Consider the following 25,000-nt stretch of genomic DNA (forward strand, 5'->3'; position numbering starts at 1 on the left):
GGAAGCTGTGGACTCAGGATGGAGGAAGTAAATGTTGGCAGAGGATGCTGATTTGTGATACCCCATTCTATACTACACATGGGCATTCAATACAGCTGTCAAGAGTATAAGTAAAATGGCTAAATGTTTATTTATTTAAAATGTATAGCCTAGATAAGATCTTAAGTATACTTAAGATAGGACAATATGTTTACAGCAAAAGAGCAATAGAGCTCAGTTTTTGTTATTAAACATGATGATATAAAATACGATATTTGTAGTAGTTTCACATTTTACACAGTAACCTTCACTTGTCGAGCGGGAGAGTCTAACGGGTTCAACAAGGCAATAAGTTTCTGCTCGTCTTTTCTTGACCAATGTCGAGGGATTGGTAGCTTAGCTAATAAGGCTATCATGATGTTGGGGTGTGAGAAAAAAAAAATGATTTGGAGAATTTACTCAAAGGAGGGGAAAGTCCCTTTCAAGTTTATTTAAAAATATACCACTTGCATTACAATGTACAAAATGTAGAACCGAACTATACTTAAAGTACCCACTATGTAGAGTTTAATAACAAGTGTAATAACAAGTGTAAGAACTGATTTGAGCAACAGAGAGAAATCACATATATAATTTCAATCAAATGATTTCTTTCTTATTTGACAAAATGTGTGAGAACTTTTCCCAGTTCAAAAAGATAAAAATATTTTAATTTGAATTGCTTACTTGCTCTGGCAATGGGGGAGTTTTGCCATAGCTTGAAACCCATGAATAAGGGGCAAATTTTCAAATAGCACTTTGTTTTAGACAGTTGCATATACTGTGCTACTGTAATAGCAACCTGATGGTCGCATGGCTGAATGTATAAATATGCATGTAGCTGATAGACCAGTGTTAGCCATGGAAGAGAGGCTTCAATCACAGAATACAAATAAGAACTGCAGCCACCACTGTCTGATGTGTGTGGGCACAGAGGCAGATTATAGGTTAGAGCAGGATGTTTGTGTGTGTGTGTGAGAGAGGAGTGACATTTACTTAGCTCTGCTCCTCCAGGCATTCTGTGGCCCACATTCTGAAAAGACAGAGCTGTACTAGTTGTCTGAGGAAACTTTATGATGACAGTAGTTTAATGTATGACATTCTGGTTGACTATCCTCTTACTCTGCTCCTCACTTGGTTTTATAAGTTGCTATTTAAAGACCAATCTTTGTATTCAGCATCTTGTGGAACTATCTTTGGTGACGCTGTCTTCTGCACAAAAGGATTCAACAGCTGAACTGAGGAAATTTGTGTGAATTACTGAATGAACAGGGAAACTGTCCATAATGAATAATGTTTTTTATGACATGTTTTACAGAGTTCAGTCAGAGGCAAAACTGATAACTGATGCATGTTTCAAACAGATTCTGATGAGTAACTAACAGTAAAGCATAATTAGTTTATTATTTCCTTACATTTGGTCAGGACAGTGAATGTTAATGAATATGTATACATGCTGTAAACACACTGGATTGTAGTCATGGTCTTGCTCTCACATACACCATCATACACCACATGGACATGGAGACTGCAAGATGGGTGAAGTGTCTTGCCCAAGGACACAATGACAGTATTCATTGGTCAGAGTGGCACAGCGTTCTGCCGCCCAACTTCTCTTGGTGGTCTCTTTTCTAGTACCAGTACGGTTTATGAAATTAGGCATTAACAATGTGGTATGGGGTAGTATGGCTATAATCAATGTATACATTTATTTATATAAGCCTGCTCTACAATGGGAGTATTCTGTTATTGTTGTGAAAACAAGACAGACCCCTTGCTATTTTTTGCTCTGTCCTCTGCATAAGCACATCCTTACAGCTGGATATTTGAGAAGTGCTTAGCCAACCCCCAGGGGCCCTAATGCAACACTCATCGTTTTTCGTACATCTGCTCATATCATAAAAATGCAAATCTACAAAAAATCTTTACACCTTGCTGTCATGAAATTGCGGCACATGGGGCTAACATTTTATCCCTAACTTTTGTAGTCAGTCGTCTCTCTTAATTATTATATTGGTGCACATTATAGTCATGGCATGCTGATACAAAAATGCTTTTTGCGATCCCAGTCTTTTTCTACAATTGCCTACAGCTTTCCACAAATCCTTGTATACTCTAATTAAACAGTTGTAATTATGGGTAAATTTAAAAGGAATGATCTTGATCAGTACACTAAGTACACTACGATCACTAACTACAGTGTTAGCAGGTTTAATTTATAAGGCAGGGTATTTTCTTAATTACAGGGGAAATTATTTTAAATAATTGCTGTGTTTGTGATTTGCTAATTCCAACTATTGAAATTACTTTTGAGATGCATCTTTCATCTTTATTTTGCACTTAATCTACTTGCCACATAAACATAAGCCTATATGTCTTCTGTTGTGCGGCGGGCTAAATGTTGTACATCGGGGCTTGTATTGATCCTGCTGTAAACCAAGCAGTTCAAATCATGCTTTCACTTCCCTGCTCGTATTAATTATCATCTGGTGAATTACTCTGAGCTGTGCCACTGTAAAATAAAGATGAGTTGGTTGTGTGTTGGACCTTGATATCTTCCTCTGGCTGCCAGCTTTGTCGATACCACACACTATGGATCAACTGTAGCCTTCCTTTTCCTCACAGACTGCTTAGGGTAATGTGGGTTTTCAGCTCATCCAATTGACACAGCTGTCTCCACAAGGGCAATAGAAGAGGTCGTCTGTACTGTATTTTGGACACTGATGACTGAAGTGAGTTCCCGGCTTAAATGAGCGTCCCCTTTGCAATAGTTATTATGAGAGGGAAGGGGCACAGTGCTTTTATTTGTGAGTCACTGTGAACTTTGTGCGGGCTGCAGACCTTTGATGTAAAACTTTATTAAAGTGAATGAGCCAACTTTTAATCTATAATTCTTGGAAGCATTTTTGTTTTACAGTGCAAGTGAATGGTCTAGTGGTATGTTAATGTACTATGCTCCCACCCCTTTGGCATGAGTTGTTAGTTAGTTTGGGTCAGTTCATTTTATATAATATAGCCTGCTTTTTCAAAGTAGTGACCGAAAGGACGAGATCGCGGATACAAGCGCTTGAAATGGGTTTCCTCCGCAGGGTGGCTGGGTGCTCCCTTAGAGATAGGGTGAGGAGCTCAGTCACACGGGAGGAGCTCGGAGTAGAGCCACTGCTCCTCCACGTCGAGAGGAGCCAGTTGAGGTGGCTCAGGCATCTGTTTCGGATGCCTCCTGGGCGCCTCCCTCGGGAGGTGTCCCGGGCATGTCCCACCGGGAGGAGGCCCCGGGGAAGACCCAGGACACGCTGGAGGGACTATGTCTCTCGGCTGGCCTGGGAACGCCTCGGGGTCCCCCCGGAGGAGCTGGAGGACGTGTCTGGGGTGAAGGAAGTCTGGGAGTCCCTGCTTAGGCTGCTGCCCCCGCGACCCGGCCCCAGATAAGCGGATGAAAATGGATGGATGGATGGATGCTTTTTCAAACTGAGCACTGCCAGAATTCCACTGGACCACATTTGCATGGAAGATGATTTGCTTCACTTCCAAGAGCCAATTTTTGAATTGACAGACCCTCTTGGGTGAGAAGCAGAAAGTTCCATGTTAACTAGTCCTTGTACTATAACTCACCTGGATGACTGCTGGGATTGTATAGTTCAGTCTCCAATGCCCTGTTGTTGTCACTATATTGTTGGATTATTGGACATACAGTTTTTAATACAATGTTTTTTCCCTGTACAGATAACATGCAGAGCTTGTCTGCCCTGAGTAACCATGGTGATCAGATGTTATCACACCTCTCACCGTTTGTTTCAGACACGGGGGAGAAGACATAGCTCTCACTTGGTGATACCCATACGGTATCCATGGTGATACCCATACTACTAGTATATCAAGGATGATACCCATACAATGTCCATGGTGATGCCCATACTGAATGATGAATGATGCGCATTCTATATCCACAATTATGCCAAGAGTGAGTATTTTATATGTCTCAGACAGAGGGGTTAGGAGTGAGAGCAACAATATAAGCAGTGAACTTAAGTAACCTTATCTTCAGAATCAGACTTACTTTTATTCATCCCCAAGGGGAAATTATTTTCATTAGACATATAGCCGACAAGAAGAAGAATAGAGGGATCATCTCATGCTCTGTGGTCTATGTTCCTGTTTGTTAGAAAAATGTGAAAGAGGTTCTGTGTTCTCACAGCTCTTTACAGTTGCACTCACTGTTTTAGCATTAGCTGTTAGCATTTATCTTTTTCATTTTGCACTGAAACTCGGATTAATATATCCTTATTTTACCCCAGATGTCTTTTAAGCTTTTAATCAAAAAATGAATGGTCTTTTACCCCTACCCGGCCACAAATGGAGCCCTCTTTATGCGATCTGAGCATCATATTTAACACCTTAATTTGGAGCTATCTGTTTGAAATCTTTGTTTAGGTACTCCCTGAATTAAATTATGCAGGAAGTGGGTTATTCTAGGTCATTTTAAACAGCACAGCTCATGACAGGGAGATTGGTTCTAATTCTTGGCTTGCAGAATTTTTCTTATGCAATGACTACACACTGACATAGCCTTGAAACATACAAAGCCCTGGTGAAAGAGATAATGAAATTACTAGTGGCCCTTGTGGACACAATGAACCCTGCAAAGTCATTCTGGGAGGGAACACCCTGCACCTTGGCAACTGAAAGAAGTATATAAAGCACCATTTTAATAGTGAGGATGGTTTTTGATTCAAATTCAGAGAGAAATATTTAAATATACTCTCCATGCACTCCCTCTTTCATTCATCTCTGCTGCTGGTTTGCTTTCAATTATTTCTGTTTCTCTTTCTGTCTGTAGTTGCTTGGACCATTGGTGACCGCTCCTCTCAATCCCCTTCTTATCTAATGATTGAGACGGTTTTCTGCTGTATGTCAAGGAGTTGCTTCAGGCTGAGTTAATTAAACTTTTTTTTGCTTCCTCAATGCTTAGGATTCAAATAATGCAAACATGTTGTGTATTGTGTTACTGGACAATCCGTATTGTACACTACAGCCATAGTTTTCTGAGATAACCATGAAACATAGATCATCCATCTTCTAGTGTCAATCTTTTTCAAGGGTTTATTACAGATGTGTTAAGTAAGTCTAACATTTGTTGTGTTTAAATATGTGTGCCTTTTGAGTATTCTGAACAATAATCTGTTGTGTGTGCTGTTGCATTGAGATGATTGGTGGACTTGTAGTTCCCTGTAATATTAGTGAAATGGTCAGAATATCGTTAATGCACAGTATTTCACTGTGAGAAGTTGAAGAGGTATCGATTACTGACAGTGGTGGTAAACAGAAGTGACAGCTCTACTGATGAGATCTAAAAAGAGAAAGGCTTGTGATATGTTTTGAGAGATTGAGGAAGCTCCTGAGACTCTTTGGAAGCAGTTTCCCAGAACTCAATTAGATCCAGACAGACCGATGAAGGGCCGCGTGCAAGGTGCCAACCTCAGATAATTAGAATAAATTTTTTGCCTTTTTTCAATATTTGTCTATATTTAATTTGTTGTTACTGATGGGGATAAAAGTTAAGCTGCTAAAATATTTTGAATTTCAATTAAACTTGAAAAGACATTTTACTTTTAAAATTTCTATTCATGTTAATGCATTGCAGCTTTGAGTTTGTCTAGTATTCATTGTGTCCATTTTGATAGGCAATACAATTGACTTGTATTCCCTCATATCTAAGATTGCTAGTGTATAACAGACCAAACCACATCACTGACTGCAGTTTTATTCTCCCTTGTTCTCCTTTTTTCCTCCTCAGGCTGCTGCTGACTTTGCCAAAGCCCATTTGCCGGAGGCTCTGCGCCAGAGGCTGCAGGCCTATGAGCGGGACAAAGAGCGCGACAGAGACAAGGAGAAAGATGAGAAGGAGAGAGGGGGACCTTCCTATGCTTCAATATTGGAACAACAGATCTTAAACTTGGATAGGGACATGCTGGAGAAACTCTCTTCTACTTACAATGAAGCAGGTAGGTGTACACAATTACGAGAACAGTCCTGTTTTATGTTTACCTACCACAGTGATGCACCATTTATCTGATCGATGTTCAAATGTGAACATTGCCAGTAAATTGTGCAAACGATGTGGCATTTTCTTCTTTGTCTCTCATGACTGCTGTTGAACAGTAACTGTCAGCAGCCCCGAGCCTTGCTTATTCAGCTGTTTAAATACAAGCTGATCTTCACAGGGTGTGCTGTAATTATCTTTAGGGGGAAGCTGAGAAGGAGGGCTGGGAGAGAGGAGCAGCCTTATTTGGGATAAGGGTCAAATGCCAAGATGTATAAGTAAAATGAGGACATGGTTTAGCAAAAAAACCTTTTGGTTAAACTGGTGGAAGTAAATATAAAATAATATCTACACTACAAAATGAAAGATGTTTCAAGACACTGAGCACAAAAACAGCAGAGGTACAAAGCAATTAAAGGGAGGGCAAAGATTATCAGTAGTTGTTCTTTTGTTGGGTCATTCACTAGGCAAAATTGACTAAATGAAGCAAGATCAATCTTTGCCTCTTTGATTTTACCATGATGGCTTTGACAAAGTGCTCAGAAATATTGAGGGGGGCCAGTGTTCCTCAGATATCAAATGGTCATAGATGAAAGGCTCTAAAATAAAAATGCTGATTAGAGAGAGTAATGGCTTCTTGGCTTCTTGTTGTCAAATTCCCATGAGCTGTATTTGACTACAATGTTCACATTTTCAATAAAAAAAAAAAGCTAAGAACCTTCTAATGCTTTCAAGCTCTCTATATGCTTTCTATAGCAATTTTTAAAAACTAATGACTGTTTTTTTTTTTATAGCCAATAAAAAATTTTATTTTAGAATCAGAGCAACATGTGGTAATGAGCTTTTTCTTTAAGGTCAGTTTAAATAATTCCCCCCAAATTACTATAAAACAATTTACTGTATATACTGCACTGCTTTACTACATATGAAAACATAACATAACAGTAGAGTCCAATAGAGTTTTAAATGTCCACAGCCTACTACTTACCTATAGAGAAACGTGTTGTCACATTTTGTGCAGTGCTAGTTCACATACTAACACTATTTACTGAAGGTAATGTTTTTCCCTTTTTATGTAATTTTTTTCAGTATTGATACCTGCTCAAATGAGTACTAGTTTTAGTATGGGTATTTGGTTCTGTTCTGTTCCATATTGTTTCCACAGACTAGACCAGTGAGTGAAGCAGTGTAAACTGGGATAGCAGAATAAATACACTGTAAAGTTAATCTTCAATGAGGAGGTGTTGGAGCTTGTATCATTAATTAATACAATCTTAAGTATCACACTTTTCACTAGTGAACTTTTAATCAGGAGCAGAAAGTGTATGCCTGGCATGATTAGGCTAATTGGGCCAGAGAATGCTATTGAGGCACCCTAGTCCCTTATTTCCTTCACCATGGGAAGCAGATATAAATAATTAGCTGGACACAAGCATGGCAAACTGCAAAGGCAGCTATAGGCAGCACTGCAGAAAAAATATCAAAAAATATTTTCCATATTTCTATATTACCATGAAAAGCGATCTTTCATCTGGTATAGCCATCAAATGAATATTGTTTAGTCCTGCCTCACTCAACAAAAAATAAATACATAAAATATATGGAATTAGTTGAAGTGTGTTATGAATCTTGTGCATATGATCTAACCCCACACTGCAGATCCATTGCAACACACCTTTGATCCTGAAACAGAAATGGAAAGAAAAATTGGATGGCAAATTTTGAATGCTTTTTTTGATTGTTTAATAATTTTGTGAAATGTGTCTTCTTTTCTTGTGTGATAGGAACAACATGTCTAGTGGCCTTGTTGTCTGACAAGGAGCTGATTGTGTCCAATGTTGGGGACTCACGGGGGGTTTTATGTGATAAAAATGGCAATGCCATTCCTCTGTCACATGACCACAAGCCTTACCAGCTCAAAGAACGCAAAAGGATCAAAAAGGCTGGTAAGTGTTTCAGACATTGTATTAGCCTTGATCTTGTGAGCATTTTTTAACTATAAAAATAACATAAACTGAGAAACTGAGAATCTCTATACATGATTCTATATAAATAAACATGCAGTTCTATACAGAAGATGTATTTTCCTTCAGTCTTCAAGATGACTCATACACCCCCTCTAGTGGTTTATTAACGTAAATGCAGAAAATTGCTGACGTGGTCCTAGACTTCTGTTGTTCAGAATGATTCATTGTTGTTTACAATGTGTATGTAGTATATATGATTTTTTTTTTCTCTCCTGGCACAAACTTGAAATAAAAACAAATCAATCAATTGTATACATGATTTATTTATTAATTTATTTTTATTCTTGCACAGGTGGCTTTATCAGTTTCAATGGCTCTTGGCGTGTTCAAGGCATCCTGGCCATGTCACGCTCTCTGGGAGACTACCCCTTGAAGAATCTCAATGTTGTTGTCCCAGATCCCGACATCATGTCCTTTGACTTGGACAAGCTTCAGCCTGAGTTTATGATCCTGGCGTCGGACGGCCTGTGGGACACATTCAGCAATGAGGAGGCTGTGCGTTTTATCAGGGATCGACTGGACGAGCCACATTTTGGTGCCAAGAGCATTGTCCTGCAGTCCTTCTATAGAGGCTGCCCTGACAACATCACTGTTATGGTTGTCAAGTTTAAAGGCAAGTCTACTGAGAAGTAGACCTGCATAGAATAGAACAGAGGTAGAATGGTAACCTCATTCAAACAAAAGGTACAAGCTCTTTTCTTATGTCAAATGTTGAAATAATCACTTAAGTTGGCCAATTCTTTCATTGCTATGACAGTTTTGAGAATATATTTGTGCTTAAAATATTTTAAGTGAGAGAAAAGATGGAAGTATATTATTTTTTGTCCATTAATAAAAATAAATTGACATTTTTTATATTTTTTTCAACTGGATTGAGATTCTTTTTTCTATGAAAACATATTTTGCATTTTAATGTAATCCAATAGTTTATTTCCACACTGACACACATATCAAGATTAACTGCTGTTTAAGTTGCTGATGACTATCTCGCCATAATTGTGCAAGCTTGTTATTTCCCTTCATTACAGTGAAATAATAATATGCATATTTATAAGTATGCATATTCTTGTTGTACAGCAATAGAAGCATTGGCATTGATAACACTTTGTATGCCTTTTTTGATGATTGTAATTGAAATGCATTTGTTTGTAAGCAAAGATGAATATGCCACTTGTGCAAAAGTGTATATAAATCTATTCATCTACTACAAATCTACTGTGACAAATCATGCACAACTAAATGTAAAAGAGTCATCCCTGTCTGACGGTTTTGATTGATTATATCGCATTTAAATCTTAACATTGCAGATGTAAGCCTTGAATGGTAGATGTTTTAATGCCTTAATTTTCATGTTTCCATAATGTGCTGCCAAAATCATTTCATGCTCTAATGATTTAACACTATAGTTGGTGGTATAAAGCAAATCAGACCACCTTGAACTTTAAAAATTGTGCAGGTTTTTTTTTGTAAATAAAAAGAGCAACATATAGCTGTTCATATAAATTTCTTGAAAATGTATGTTCAGAATAAATGTGAGACATCTGAATTTGTAGTTTTTATCATTAATTAAAAGCCAATCGAAGTGCAATTCTAATACAGAAAATCACTGCATTTGGATGACTGCAATTTATTATTACTGTATTACATTTATTCTTATTGGTTGTAAATAGATGATTATTGGTTGCTACTACTCACTATCCTTTCTTTATGTAAAAAAGCGCACTTGCCATACAATAAATGTAAACATTTGCCCAAAAAAAGTCTACTTTTGTTTCAGCCTGACATTTCTTTTTGGTAACTCTAGGTTCAAACTTTTCTGTTTTTTGTACCTGTAGAAAAAAGAAACAACAAAAACCACAAAAAACACTTACAGATCAAAGAGAAACAGTCATTTTCACTGACTCAGTCAAATATTTAATCCTTAACAGACACATTGCCATCTGGTGGGTGATAGCTGTTTCGCAAAGAGGCACACAGGATGTGGATTTTACACATTTAAAGTATTGGTTATTAAAAATGGAATCATTGCAGATTTGTGTTTATGCCCATGGAAATACAACATTAGTGCAAATCTAAAGTAGTTTGTAGTTTTTTATTGTATGATCCAAAGCTTCACTTGTGTTTACTTCTGAGATTTACTGGAGCAGGTGTTTGCCCCTGCACTGTCACTGTATTAAAAATAGCTTTTCAGAACGCTCCAGTCAACTGGGCTAGGCTCCCAAGTCTCAGCCTTTGAAAGACTGCTGGTCAGAAAATATCTATTGTTTTTTGTTTACAGTGCAGGAACATGGGAACTCATAGCTCTAAACCTCAGAAGCAAGCTCATGTCTTGATGCTTGGACTGGATGGTTCAGGAAAAACCACACTGTTGTACAAACTAAAGTTCAACGAGAGTGTGTGGACAGTGCAGACTGTAGGCTTTAATGTGGAGAGCCTGGACACAGACCGAAGCAGCCTGGCACTTACTCTGTGGGACATTGGTGGCCAGAGGAAGATGAGACCTTATTGGAAACATTTCTACCCTGATGCAGCGGGGGTACTTTTTGTGGTGGACAGCTCGGACCAAAAACGATTGGAGGAGGCTCGTAAGGAACTGCATCGAGTAATCAAACATTATAAGCACAAAATATCAAATTAATGGCATACAGCTTTATATGTATTTTCTTTTACAGGCCTTGCGTTATGAGAGTCTTAGGGGCATTCCATTGGTGGTCCTTGCTAATAAACAGGAGCTTGCAGGGGCACAGAGTGCAGGAGCCCTCTGTGAGAAGCTCGAACTCAGAGGAGTGTGTGAGGGCAGAGCCTGGTTTATTCAGCCATGCTCAGCTGCTACAGGCATGGGACTCCAAGAAGGATTCAGAAAAATGGTCTATCTAATGAAGACACCACTGAGACAGACAAAGGAAGACATTAAGGTCAAAATCCAGTTAAATTGCCCCAGTTTTATCAGGCTAAAGAAAGCTTTAGCCTGTGGGCCTACAAGTTAAGCCAAAATGTAGGCCAATTTAAGGACATTCAGAGTGAAATTTGTTATAGTTATTTAACATTCATTGATTGTAACATCTAACTAAGTGGACAAGACCAGACACTACTGGGATATTCCAATTGTTGATAAATTCAAATGGAACACTGAATAACCTGCCCATTTTAAGGAAATGAATAAGTAAGTACTGCAAAATACTATCCATGGTAGCCAGTCTTATATTTCCACAGAAATCACGATATAAACTATTGTAAACAACAAAGTAAACTGTAAGTCTTTCCTACATGGTGCATGTCTGCTTGTTAGCGATTAACTAGGCTTATAGGCTATGCACTGTACAGACGTTTATTTAGACTGTTTGAAGGTGTCATGCTTAATTCTAATGGACAGATTATACATAGCCCTGGTGGCCAAATAAACTTGTCGAAATTGTGATCTCTTGGTCTTGAATGCAATACAGACAATTCTTGGCAATTATTGATCCAACATAGTTCCTTATTAAAAAACAAAAAGACACCTTGCCTGTGCCAGTCCCACGGTGCCAGTGAAGCCCGCACAGCCAGGCCATAACCAGAGACCAATAAGAGCAGAGGGGAATCCCCACCCTTCCTCCTCTACGCAGAGAGCGGGGCTGCCCACCCCATGGCCCACCCTCCTCTTGCACCCGCCCGCCCGGCATTCCCAGTATGCACTGCGGACACAGCAGCAGAAAATAGTCCGCTAACCGAGAACGAGAAAGGGAACTAGAAAGGGCCAACTTACCAGCTCATTTTACGATTAACGTAGTAAAAAACACAACTACGAATATGGCCGATAACGAGAAACTAGACAACCAACGACTGAAGAATTTCAAGAACAAAGGTCGAGATTTGGAGGTAATTTTTGGCGAGTATCTCCCTTCACTGCGGTGCAGGCTTTGCTCACGGACAGCTCGCTTTCACTGTGACGTCGTTATAATTTTCACTTCTAAAAAAATACTCGTTGTCTCAGTCAGTGTTTTCATGTGTTACCCATGGATATAAAAGACGATGTGTTCTGTTGCGATTATTGGTTTGGTAGTATTGGATTAGTATAACAAGTTAGGCTAACTAGGGGGCGCATATGGACGTGTCCCGTTAGCTTAGCAGTGTGCTGTAATGCTAAACAGGCCAAACAGGCTAACTTGAGTTAAGATCATCATCCACCAAAATGTTTTGCAACAGTTCGACGTCGAAGCCAAACGCGGAGATGCAGATGTTCGTTTATGTGTCACTGCCTTTATATTAGTTGTTTAACTGTATCATTGGCTGATTGTGACATTTATAGCACTGGTAAATCGGTGTTTTGATACAGGAGTGGGCTCGGCTATCTTGCTGCTGCTTGTTAGCTTTCTGAACGAGCTCAACGATGGGCTTGGTGCTACTGGTGGCTGCACCCATCCCCCGTCTTTATCGTAAAAGAAAACAAAAAACAAAATCCGAACGCGTAACTTAGTTTTGTCTCTTTAAAGACGAAATATAGTTAGACATGTTGTTTGCAACGCCCTAAATTAGTTTCTTCCGCGGTGCCACGCGTGGGTAGCTTCCACTATTAGGACAGATGGACGCTTCAGTGTTTTCGCGATCAGTTTGCTATCCCATGTCCACTAAGGAGGAAAGTTGGCAGCTATTCACCCCCATCCATTCTAGCACCTTGTTATTATCATATATTCATAGTTGATGTGAAGTAAAATGGATACATCAAACGTTTCCAGTCTGTCAAGCTGCTCATGAATGCCACCAGGCAACAAATACCTCCGCCTACGCCTAGAAACCTGTCTAGAACTGAGGCAACACTACTAGCATTTATTTGCATCAATAAGCCCACATCTGTGTGCATTTCTCCCCCAGAAACTAAACGAATATAGGACGGCATGCAATTTAACAAACGGCCATGCGCCACAAGCAATTAACTCTGCTTATTTTCCGCAGACTATGAGGAGACAGAGGACTGAAGTTGTTGTAGAACTCCGAAAGGTATGGCTTTGTGTGTTTGGTGCAGTGTAAGTGCTATTTTACCATAATGATAATTACAATTCAAACAGGTGAAACGAGATGAGCATCTTTTGAAAAGAAGAAATGTACCTCATGAAGATATGTGCGAGGACTGTGATCTGGATGGAGATTTCAGATCGGTATGGTTAAATTTTTGACTCTTTCCTCTTTTTAGGTTAACCAGATTTCCTTGAATCCATATATAAATCGAAAGGCAATTAGCTTTGATGAATGGTATTGGTATTGTCCCTATTCAAATGTTAAATAATTCAACTACTAGCACTATGATGAAGGTTACATGTCTGAGGTTTGCTCAAGTGCCTCATGTCTGTATAGCACAGAAGTATGAACCTGTAATAATTTGCACATGACTAAACAGTTTGAGCGTAAATGGTTTAATTGGGTTGTTCTCAATGTTTCTGTAAAAAGATGAGCATTGAGGACTTCATTCCATATATTCATATACATGAATAATGATATTTCCTTTGCCGGTAGCATGTTTTAAGGAAATGCTTACTGTCACAGGTTTGCCAGACACAGCAAAAAGTAAAAAAAAAAAAAAAAAAAAAAGCTTCACAAAGTAACCCCACCTGCCTTAAGAGCAGGCTTATGAAAAGTTTGTGAGATCTGTTGAAATATAAAAACAAAATGCTTTTCTTTACTTCATTGATTTTTAATGTTCAGTTGTTTTTGTTTTTTTAGCAAAACACCTCACTTGAAGCAATAGTGGAAGTAAGTTTGCTTGTCTCACCATTATCATAATTTAATATGACGTGATCTTAAACTGTGACCATTTTAAATTTGTTTATATGCTTCATTGTAGAATGCCAACAGCAATAACCAGGGCATCCAGCTGAGTGCCGTTCAGGCTGCCAGGTCAGTAACTCATTTAGTTTAGGGCTATAATTGGGAAATATTGACACAAAATTAATATCTCAATGTTGTTTTAATATCCTGATGACAATATACAGTTGTTGTAGCTATGTGAAATTAGATGCGTTGGTCATAGGACGAGCATGGCGAATGGTCAGTCAACATGACAAAACTATATATGTATATATATATATGTATGTGTATATATATATATATATATATATATATATATATAATAAATAAAATATAAAAAATTTAACTATACACTCACTCACTCTATTTGGAGGATGGCACCGAACGATAATTTTAAAGCAGATGATGTACCAAATTTTTTAGTTTTGCTTATCTCAAACAAAAATGCATTTTTCAGTGTATCTCCTGCCTCATTTGTGCTAATATCTGCTGTGATACTTTCTTTTTTATCACAGGTTGTACAATAGATTCAAAGTAGTTTTGCATATTGTTTCATTTAAACAACATTTGCCATGTCAATTGCGGTATGTTTAGGAAGTTGCTATCCAGTGATCGTAACCCTCCCATTGATGACCTGCTAAAGTCTGGGATTCTTCCCATATTGGTGCGTTGCCTGGACAGAGATGACAAGTAAGCTGTATTTACAATAATTTGTTGCCATTGTTGTTGCCAGCTTTTTAACTCTTGATACAATTGTCACACTCCAGCCCATCTCTTCAGTTCGAGGCGGCCTGGGCTCTCACAAATATAGCATCAGGAACTTCAGAGCAAACTCAAGCAGTGGTTCAAGCCAGTAAGTCTACTACTTCATCTATCACTTGTTTAACCTCATGGACCACCTCTGCTGGAGGAGGTGGTCCATGATGCATCATGTAATTAAAACTGAAGGCATCCCTCTCATACCCCTGATTTAGAGCAAACTTTTGACTTTCACCTATGACTAACTGCATAAAGGGCTTTACCAGTTGAGATTCACAAAACAGGTCCTCAGTCTTGAATAGAATGTATCTACTAAAGCCAAGTGGTTAATGCATTTAGAAAATTGCTTAACCACATTAAAATGAATAGACATCACAGATCAATATGGCAACTTTTTTTTTTCTTAAGATGCTGTGCCACGCTTCCTAAGACTACTTGAATCTTCTCATCAGAATGTGTGCGAACAGGCAGTGTGGGCATTGGGTAACATCATTGGTGAGTTGGAACCCTGGAATTATTTGTCAGGATGAATTGTAATATTAAACATGTGGATATGAAACATTTTCTCCCTTTTCTCAGGTGATGGTCCGCAGTGCAGAGATTATGTCATTGACTTGGGAGTGGTGAGGCCTCTGCTGGGTTTCATAAGTCCCTCCATTCCCATCACCTTTCTTCGTAATGTGACTTGGGTTATGGTTAATCTCTGTCGCCATAAGGACCCCCCACCATCCATGGAAACAATCCAAGAGGTGCGTGGCAACTGATAAAACTTCTGTTACCTCACATGGCAATGTTGGTTTTAAAGTACTGTATATAATTTTTCTTTCCAGATTCTGCCTGCTCTGTTTAGGTTAATCCGCCACTCGGATGTCAGTGTAAGTATTTTATTTTGGATCTAAAATATGTTCATCATGATATAAATGTAATTTAAACAAAGCTGTTTTTATTCAGATCCTGGTTGACACTGTTTGGGCTTTGTCCTACCTAACTGATGCTGGCAATGAGCAAATCCAAATGGTCATTGACTCTGGAATTGTTCCTCTTTTGGTTCCACTGCTCAGTCATCAGGAGGTCAAAGTTCAGGTAAGCACGATTACAATAATTTTAAATAATAATAAGCAACAGTAATATCAATAATAAAATAAGTAAGTTCTTGTCTGTGGTTGGGTGGGTGTTTTTACTTCAACATTTTAATGTGACAATACGTGTCCTTCAGACGGCTGCTCTCAGAGCTGTGGGAAACATAGTGACCGGAACAGATGAACAGACCCAGGTTGTGCTCAACTGTCAAGCTCTCAGTCACTTTTCTGCCCTTCTCACTCACCCCAAAGAGAAGATCAACAAGGTAATGTGTTCAGCAAACAGCAATGTTTGATTATGACTCAGACAAGTTCAGTGGAAGTGATGAAATTAGAGACTTTGTGCAAGAGTGACGTGTGAAAGTTTAAGATACAGGGAAATCTCTGCATGAAGAAAGAAGAGGACGATGAAGATATGATATGATGTTCTGTAGTTAGTTAGGTATACGTATGAGTGAGAATTTAAATGCTTTTCAAGTGGGTGGTGGCAAACGGGTGCCAAGACTGTAAGTCTGTGCCGATGAAGGAGTGCATCTGAGATCTGTCATTTGAAAATGAGGCTTCATTATTGACAGAAACAATGATTAGAGCCTCCTGTTCTCCCATACCCCACCCACAGCACTCTGTCTCTGTCTTAGATGACACTTTGTGTGGTCTAAGTTCTGATCCAATTACCACAATCTTTTGACAATTGTTAATACATATGTGTGTGAGTGTTTTAGAATTTTTATTTTGCTGTCAACTAACTTACTTTTGTCCTGTAGGAGGCAGTGTGGTTTCTGTCTAACATAACAGCTGGAAATCAGCAGCAGGTGCAGGCTGTCATTGATGCCAAACTCGTTCCTATGATCATCCAATTACTTGATAAGGTTTGTCTATGCCCCATAAACATCTAGTTGAGTTTTAAGAGTGAAACGAAATGTACATTTTATTGTATTTTTTTTCCTTTTCCAAGGGTGACTTTGGCACACAAAAAGAAGCAGCCTGGGCTATAAGCAACCTGACAATTAGTGGAAGGAAGGATCAGGTATGCCCTCATCAATACACTATAGGTGCACTAAACCCCAATAACTTATATGTCATGTATTTCAATAGGTGGAACACTTGATTATGGATGTAATTCCACCATTCTGCAACTTGCTAACTGTGAAGGACGCTCAAGTCGTGCAGGTGGTCCTTGATGGACTAAGCAATATTCTGAAAATGTTTGAAGATGAGGCAGACACGATTGCTGGCCTCATTGAGCAGTGTGGAGGTAAATGGGTTTCATGTAGTGTTTCTATGAACTAAAGGTTGACATGGAAATTTAATCATAATTTCTTGGTCAGGTTTACAAAAAGTGGAGGCATTGCAGAATCATGAAAATGAAGACATCTACAAATTGGCATATGAAATTATTGACCAGTTTTTCTCATCTGATGATGTGAGTTATTTTGACATGTCCTGCATGTTTTAAATTTGGCACAAAATTGAGATTTTACCTTTTTGATATAGATTGATGACGATACCGGTCGGGTTCCAGAAGCTATCCAAGGTGGAACTTTTGGCTTCAACCCTGCCAATGTGCCAGCTCAGGGATTCCAGTTCTAGAAGGCATCTGGGGTATTCTGGAGTTTTGTTCACGATGCAGCACTCTGTTCAACATAAAAAATTAGAGCGAGAGAGAGAGAGCGAGTGTGAAACTTGATCCATTGTGCTTGGCTCGTGGGATCTATGGCTGCATCTTATTTGACAGGAAAATGAATGGATTTCATTTGGCATTCCCGAGGAACCGGCCCAAATGAAGTTTGAGATGGCGAGTGGGTGCGAATGAGAATGAGTGGCTACATGTTGCAAAAATGCAAAACATCTACATTGAATGCGTTGAGAGACACGCTGACATAACTTCTGTTATTGGAGCAGCCGTCACGGGAAATCTACGTCAAATGAAATGGCCTACCTGAGAGAATTGTGAACTTTCAACAATAGAAATCAAGACTTCTTTAAATATGTCAATACAAGAAAAAGCAGAGATGAAAATGAGCTGAACCATAAACAATTCACAATTCTGCAGTCCTCCGACTAAATAGGGCTGTAATGAGCCCGTCCCCCAATCGGCCACGCTATCAGACACGTGTGTGTGAATGGACCCATTGTGTACGAATGTCTGGACTCGATGCTGAGGAGCCAGGTTCATCTCCTCCAACGCAATGCCCTCACTGGGCGAAGTCCTCTTCCCATGGGGGGCCAGGCCAAGAGTCCGGCTGCGCAAGTTGCGTGTGCGAATATGGACAGATGAGTGGTGTGCGCTTGGCTGCGTGTGTGTGTTTGGGGAGTATGCAAGGATGCTAAAAATGCATGCAAAGAGAAGAAAGAAACTAATACAAGAGAAGAGTAACAAAGTGAAATGAGGTTAGCAGAGGTTTTGGACACAGAATTCTACTTCGGAAAGAGAGGCTGATCCTTAAGCCCCTTTATAACACGATTATTAGATAATGGAAAAAGAAATGTCATTTTTTTGTTGTTTTGAATTAAGTTAGTATTAATGACACTGGACAATGCTATTAGCAGGTGTAAAGCAGCAGTGCGTTTTATCACGATGCATTTGGTGGCTTTTTGGGGTCTTGTTTTACCTCCAGTGTATTCCTTTTTTATTATACTTTTATTTTCAGCTTTTATTTTGCTTCTGTAAAGACGATTGACAAAGATTATATTACACCATGATAATTAACCTACACTCCAGACATGAGCTGGATGCTGTGAAATTCACTATTGACATCTCTATAGTAACCAAAACATCTGTTCCCTTGTGACATGTCTTTACTTTTAGTTACAGCAAAGTCGCTGTTCTGCAGTAATGTTGCCATAGTTTTGACCTATCACTAAAGGAGACGAGAACAAGGGCCATTAAATGTAGGATTGTGAATCGTAACCTTTGCATGAACTAAACTATAGCACAGTTCTTTTTTAGGATATTAGTTTCCTTTAGGCTGTGGATACAGTGTAACTTTATTTTAAGTAAACTGTGCTTAAATGTGACATGTTGATCCCTATTCCCTTGTTCCTCATCAAGTGTCCAGTTTGCTAAATCTGTGATTTTGCACATGTACTGCAAGTAAGACCTGAAGTTTATAAAGGGTGCTGGTTGGGTTCATAAATTAGAGCTACCAACGGCCCAAAATGTATGCATCACTTTACCACAATCTTTGTTTTTTTCAGAAGAAATAATTGATGCTTTTAGGTAGAAATACTTTATTTCAGGAATAGCAGTTTAGACTACTGCTGATTTTCAGACTTAAGGGGAATCTGAACTTCAATTCTCGATGTTAACGTATAAAGGATCCCCAAATGGAGAACTGGAGTTAAATGGGTTCTCCTTAAAATCAATAAACCCATAATGACCTTCGCTGTACCTTTTTTATTTCCCAAGACAAAATATTTACCCGATAGCTGTAAATGTCTATCTCCTCTGTTCTCTAAACTGTAGTGAACTTCTACAGATTGTGCTCAAACTTTGTGTTAAGCAAAGGGTTCTTTAATTTTGCAGCATTCCTTGTTCGCAAAGATTTGGTTTCTGAAGAATTGAAGTGGTTTGTCCACAGGTTTGTGGGAGACTACTTCTTCAGGCTAGTTTGTCTTTGAGAAAAATAAATAGGTAAACCCAAATCGAGAGACTGTGTGTGTGTGTGCTCTGTTGTGAAAGTTGTTTGAGTTTACATACTTTTATAGTGACATGACACCGGTTTCCCATTCTGCTTACTTTATTGTACTGTATGGCTTTCGTACGGAGTTTGTTTTCAAATCAAGGCGTGCAATGATTGGCCCCCTCTTCGCATGCGCAGACGCCGTACAGAGCCAAATACTTTTTCTGGACGGCTATAAACAAGAAGGGCCGGCTTCTGATATTTATTCTTCACATCCCGTCACACCAAGCAATAAATAGAAGATTCAATACATATCCTATTCAAATCCGGCAATCATTTGTACAGCTTGCATAAATCACATTAGTTATCCACATTTACTAGAAGCACTTGAACGCAGCACGGGCATAACAGGAAATGAGATGAGTTGTCGTTTTGGGCCGTAGTTTCGAGAGACGCACATCGTAAAACGGTGAGTTTTTACAATGTAGGCGATGTTCTTTTTCCCCAAAAAGAAATCTGTATTTAGGCACGTGTTTGACAATATATTTTGCCAGTTTTAAATGCAAAGAACAGCAACAGTTCAAATTGTTAAAATGCTTTGCCCTGTGCACTAGTGATGACAAAAGTATGACTGCCATGGATGTAGTTATGTTTTTACGCATGTTTAGGCCCAAGACTCCTTACGAGTTGCCTCAATAAGCGAAGCAATGTAACAGGATCCAACATAAGGCACTTATTTATTAGGCTCTTTTTTACAGCACCTGGATCACCTTTGTGAGTTTTGTTTGTCTGTTGTCTGCTTGAAATCTGGTCGCATTTGACCACACAATATAAAGAACAAACTTGTATTTTGCTAAACAGGTTTTCCGGGTAACTTTTCATCCACTGCCCTGTGCCGCCTTGCCAGATCATCTTTCCCCAGGCCCCGTGTGTGTACTCTTGGGATGCAGTGCCTGGAGGAGGACCTGACATGCTCCGTATGCTACTCTCTGTTCTCGGACCCCAGAGTCCTGCCTTGCTCGCACACCTTCTGCAAAACCTGCTTGGACAGCCTACTCCAGGTGTCTCATAACTACTCCATCTGGCGCCCTCTTCGCATGCCTCTCAAATGCCCCAACTGTCGTAATGTGGCGGAGCTGCCCCCTACTGGCACAGAAGCTCTGCCCTGCAACGTGTCGCTGAAGGCAATCATTGAGAAAGTAGGGAAGAATCTATTTGCCAGTGTATTGACTTTTTCGTCCACTTGGATTGTATTAGGCTTCAGAGCATTTGCTCCAGTCTAACACTTGAATTTTTTTCTTTGTTAGTACCAGAAAGATGGTCATCCTACTGGGACATTTTGTGAGGAGCATCAACAACAGCCACTGAACATGTATTGTGTTCAGGACCGGCAGCTCATCTGTGGCTTATGTCTGACTATTGGACAGCACCAGGGACACCCCATAGATGACCTGCAGACTGCATACATCAGAGAGAAGCATACTCCACAGCAGCTGGCTAAACTCTCTGAGCAGAAATGGACACAGGTTAGAAGAACTTGTTGAGTTAAATGTATAGAATTTATGTCCAGTTTAATGACGCTTCCATTTGACAGGTTTGTGAACTAGGGAAGCAACTAGAGCAGGAAAAGGAACGCTGTGATGATGTTTTGCAGCAGGATAGACAGGAGGTTCTTCAGTTCTTTCAATCGTTGGAGGCAACACTGGTCAAGAAGAAGCTGGCATATCTGGATGCTCTTGACAAAGCCTGCTCAGAAGTGGCACATGCTTATGACCCACTGATCTATAGAGTGAAGGAGCTGCAGGTGTGTATCAAGAGTTTTGCAATATATAAAATGATGTAGTCATAGTCATATGCAGGTAATATGATAATGTCACCATATTTGTTAAACCACTACATGCACATTCTGTTTATAAAATGCATTTAATTAATAATCACAGACTGTTTTCCATAAAAGTGTATTTTCTCTACATAAGCAACATACTAGTAATTGTAGTGCTGCCACAACTTAATTTTGTGAAATGAACCAACAAAGGTACGTGGCAATATGTCAGTACACTGTCTGGAGAGCTCAATACTCTCAATTCAAGGTGCACTATGTAATTTCTCTGAGGGTCTGCCCCTACTTAGGGTTATAGCTTTGCCTGTGACATTCCACAGTATGGCATGAAACGTATATATCAGAGACAAGCTTGTTGTGCCAGCAGGCTAGGTTACAGGTCAGATCTGTGGATAAGAGACTCCTATCATACTATTTTTTTGAACAATTAAAAAAATCTCTATGATGGAAGACTTCTCACCAGACTTGTTATGGTGTATCTTTAATTACAATGATCTATAGATTTTACTGGCACGCCTGTAATAATTATGTGGCTAATTCTGATTGCTTCAGGAGGAGCAGTTGGATCTGGTATCCTTGGGCTCTGCTGTGGAGGATGAGGATTCAGCACTGGTTTTCTTGGATAAAGTTCATTTATTTAGGGAGCGAGTGGAGGAGTTCATCCAAACACCTTTGCCATCCTCGTTGAGCCTCTCCGTGAGCCCTCGAGCTGCAGATTACCTACACACACACTGGCCCGCTGTCACTATCTGCAGCTTGGATCAGGCCCCTGTTCCTAAAGTGACATGTTGTACAAGATGTTGTTCACAGGCAGTTTGTGATCATCCTGCCTCCTGGCCCCAGCAGCTTTGCCTTGGACCCCTAATGGCATGCACGCTGCTTCTAGGACTACTTATAGCTGTGTGGGGATATACTGAAGGTGCAACATCATATGACTTCTCTCAGCTATCCAACATCAGTGAGGTGGTCCACAATATCAGCAATGAACTCATCTCCTCAGTTTGGAGCTCAGCAGAGTTAGTGGTCACCTATGTACACAGGTCTCATCTTGTTGCAATGGGAGAACAGTTTTTCCAGAAGCTTGGTAAATTAACATACTGGTATGAATAAAATCCAACTCATTCAACATTAGACATCATGGTTCACTTCTAACAGTATTTTGATTAGTTACATACTTTATACTTAAATGTGAATGATCGTATTTACTTGAGACATCAGAGTTTGATTTAAGGAATTCATTCAGTCTTGTTTCTTGCTAAATTAAACGTATTAGCATCTTAATGTTTTAAAATGTAAAACTGAATAGACCAAGCTCTACAGCTGTATGAGAGCAGTTCTACAAATGTGTACTTTTTCATTTTTACTTACCACTTTATTTAGTCCCGTGAGATAAGCCATTGGCTCAAACTAGTATTAAGCTACTAAAGTTGTGTGATTTAAATAACTCTCCAAACATCACTTTAATCATTTGTGCATTTTAAAATTACTTTAAATAAATAACATTGTTTTATTGCAGTTTATTCTTACCCGTTAATCATCTTACATGCAGAATATTTTTTAATTTCATAACTTTTCTAGCCAGAATTTAAAAAGGAGTAAAAAACATATTTCAAACTTTATTAGAGTAAGAAAATAGCAGCATTTTCATTATAGGAAAGAGAATATGTACAACATATAAACTGGGTTAAGCAACTTCTTGGAACATAATTGTCTTGGGGTTAATGGCCACACTCTTGGTGGTGTTGTGGGTTTTGTAAATTCCAATGAGGCGATCCGCAATCTCAAACATGTTGTTCCTCAGGGAGATTATAATGAACTGGGCATTCTTGGTTTGTTCCTGAAGACAAACAAGCAAATGATGGTTTGATTCACTATCAATATTAATTCAATACCAAACAATATAACATTAAAACTTACATAAATATAGCAGGCCACAATGGAGACATTTTTAAAATCCAGAGCAGCATCAATCTCATCCATGAAGTAAAGTGGAGTAGGCTTGTAGTGGTGAAGAGCAAACACCAATGCTAGTGAGCTCAAGGTCTTCTCTCCTCCAGACAAGTTGAATATTTTTTTCCAACTCTTCTTCGGTGGACGGACACTAAAACAAGATTGTAGTATTGAGGATGTTCGTGTAAAAAAAAAAATATATAGTATTTAAAAAAATTTTTTTCCTCACCTAAACATGATTCCCTCTGAAAACGGGTCCAAACTGTCCACTAGCTCCAGCTCAGCATCGCCTCCTAGTGTGAGCATTTGGTAGTTTTCCTTTAACTTGTTAGTAATCATGTTGAATCCAGTCATGAACTCATTGAGACGCTGTTTGCGCAAATCCTCATAGCCACGTTTAAAGTTGTCCCTCTCTGCTGTGATTTCATCGAGCTGGGCCACACGCTGCAGGTACAGTTCCTCCTGTAACAAGCAAAATTTTTGGGATCACAAAACCACAAAAACATTTATTTTAACAGGTATGTTTGTGAATACCTTCTTCTTATACTCTGCAATGGCCCCCAGATTTGGTTTCATCTGAGCGCACTGCGTTTCTAATGTGGCCATTTTGTTGATGATGTCATTTGGGTTGGAAATTTTTTCTAGTTCCTCAGGAGTGAATGTCTTTAGTTCTTCTGCTGATTTGTCCTCAATTGAATGAAGAGAGAGCTTAGATGCCTAAATATCAGGAATGAAAACAAATTAATATCAAGTCTTATTATTTGTAGAAAATTATTTTGCAGAAGCAATGCATCATAAATGTTAAGTTCTCTCACTGATTCCTTGGGAGGTTTGTCATAAGGACAAGCTAAATTATTTACAGGAAATCAAGATGCAGTGAGCGGTTAGCATGAATTTGTCCTGATAAAGACTAAGTGCAACTTATAAGAAAAATATTAACAGAGTATGGATTACTTAATTATGGGTTTCCATGCCTTGCTAGGACTCTATGGGTTGCTTGTCTATTTGTTTTCCGTTAACTACTGTACTTCTCTATAACGGTTATAATGCCAAAAAAAAAACAAAAAACAATATCACCTATGTCCACAAGCAGCAGGTCTGGTCTAAAGTATCCAACTTAATGGTGAACATGCAACTGCATCACTGACAATGAAGTAAACCAAGAACACTTTTCCCAGTGTTTAAAAGAGATTGTCACACCTCTTTCTGCCAATGCTTGATCTTGTTGTTTTGCTCTGTGATGCTGGTCTCAATCTGCTCGATGCGAAGGCGGACGCTCAGAGACTCCTCCTGCAGTGCATGCTCCTGCTGCTGTAAGGCCTTTATCTGTTTCACTATGGCCTGAAACTGCTCCTGCACATCAGGGAGTGCTGCCTGGAAAACAACATGGATTCTTCAAACTTACAGAAGAGGATTTTCCTCCACTTCAAAACAAATGGTAAGAAAATTTCCTTCATGATTCCTTAATGATTTTTATATCAATCTGTAGTAGAATAAGAGCATGTCTCCAGAATCAGGTTTGTGCCAACTAATGTATTTAATTTACTTTGAAGAGAGTTTAAATCTCTTGTTGGACTTGTTTCACACTCTTAATTGGATAGTTAACTTCCTCATTCATAGAAGTACTGTTTACATTCAAAAAAGTACTTTTTAAATGTATAATGCAAAGATAAATAAATTTTACCCAATTATAGCCTCAATTATATTTGATGTCCAGTTAGAAATACCATAATTTAACTCACAGTTGGTTCAACCTGATATGTTAAATAGATCCAATCAAGTGTGGAGTACCTCAGCCTCGTGGCAGTCCTTCATGACTTCTCCAGCTTCATCTTCCAGTTTCTTGAGCTGCTGAGACAGCTCTGTCATACATTTCGCATTCT

At 39.0% G+C, this 25,000-nt stretch overlaps 5 protein-coding genes across 6 annotated transcripts; 4 read left to right on the forward strand and 1 right to left on the reverse strand.

Annotated features, from left to right (window-relative positions):
* Positions 1–23: 23 nt before the first annotated feature.
* Positions 24–9,850, forward strand: ppm1lb (protein phosphatase, Mg2+/Mn2+ dependent, 1Lb). 2 transcript variants are annotated; one of them, XM_055152224.1, is made up of 4 exons: positions 24–110; positions 5,813–6,020; positions 7,843–8,004; positions 8,378–9,850. In XM_055152224.1, exons 2-4 carry the CDS (start codon positions 5,984–5,986, stop codon positions 8,716–8,718), a joined length of 540 nt encoding a protein of 179 aa, XP_055008199.1. In that variant the 5' UTR covers positions 24–110; positions 5,813–5,983; the 3' UTR covers positions 8,719–9,850. The 2 variants fall into 2 exon arrangements, with proteins under 2 accessions (XP_055008199.1, XP_055008198.1); XM_055152223.1 differs by lacking the exon at positions 24–110 and adding an exon at positions 149–4,951.
* A 468-nt stretch (positions 9,851–10,318) lies between these two features.
* Positions 10,319–11,319, forward strand: LOC110163696 (ADP-ribosylation factor-like protein 14). The gene is made up of 2 exons (XM_020928706.2): positions 10,319–10,687; positions 10,758–11,319. Exons 1-2 carry the CDS (start codon positions 10,373–10,375, stop codon positions 11,070–11,072), a joined length of 630 nt encoding a protein of 209 aa, XP_020784365.1. The 5' UTR covers positions 10,319–10,372; the 3' UTR covers positions 11,073–11,319.
* Positions 11,320–11,741: 422 nt separating this feature from the next.
* kpna4 (karyopherin alpha 4 (importin alpha 3)) lies at positions 11,742–19,353 on the forward strand. The gene is made up of 17 exons (XM_020928461.2): positions 11,742–11,943; positions 13,018–13,062; positions 13,131–13,220; positions 13,783–13,812; positions 13,904–13,956; positions 14,461–14,556; positions 14,634–14,719; positions 15,034–15,120; positions 15,205–15,374; positions 15,456–15,500; positions 15,577–15,708; positions 15,842–15,970; positions 16,469–16,573; positions 16,660–16,731; positions 16,800–16,959; positions 17,033–17,127; positions 17,199–19,353. Exons 1-17 carry the CDS (start codon positions 11,875–11,877, stop codon positions 17,292–17,294), a joined length of 1,560 nt encoding a protein of 519 aa, XP_020784120.2. The 5' UTR covers positions 11,742–11,874; the 3' UTR covers positions 17,295–19,353.
* A 150-nt stretch (positions 19,354–19,503) lies between these two features.
* trim59 (tripartite motif containing 59) lies at positions 19,504–22,682 on the forward strand. The gene is made up of 5 exons (XM_020928462.2): positions 19,504–19,796; positions 20,189–20,526; positions 20,635–20,853; positions 20,922–21,131; positions 21,720–22,682. The coding sequence occupies exons 2-5, from the start codon at positions 20,272–20,274 to the stop codon at positions 22,275–22,277; spliced, it is 1,242 nt and encodes a 413-aa protein (XP_020784121.1). The 5' UTR covers positions 19,504–19,796; positions 20,189–20,271; the 3' UTR covers positions 22,278–22,682.
* Positions 22,683–22,763: 81 nt separating this feature from the next.
* On the reverse strand, positions 22,764–24,994 carry LOC129408528 (structural maintenance of chromosomes protein 4-like). The gene is made up of 6 exons (XM_055152222.1): positions 24,909–24,994; positions 24,318–24,491; positions 23,652–23,834; positions 23,347–23,579; positions 23,085–23,268; positions 22,764–23,004 (listed from the first exon to the last, which is right to left on the reverse strand). Exons 1-6 carry the CDS (start codon positions 24,984–24,986, stop codon positions 22,852–22,854), a joined length of 1,005 nt encoding a protein of 334 aa, XP_055008197.1. The 5' UTR covers positions 24,987–24,994; the 3' UTR covers positions 22,764–22,851.
* Between the last annotated feature and the right edge of the window lie 6 nt (positions 24,995–25,000).

This window comes from Boleophthalmus pectinirostris, unplaced genomic scaffold, assembly GCF_026225935.1.
Source record: "Boleophthalmus pectinirostris isolate CB_2022bp ecotype Guang Dong unplaced genomic scaffold, ASM2622593v1 HiC_scaffold_165, whole genome shotgun sequence".
Classification (NCBI taxonomy): Eukaryota; Metazoa; Chordata; class Actinopteri; order Gobiiformes; family Gobiidae; genus Boleophthalmus; species Boleophthalmus pectinirostris.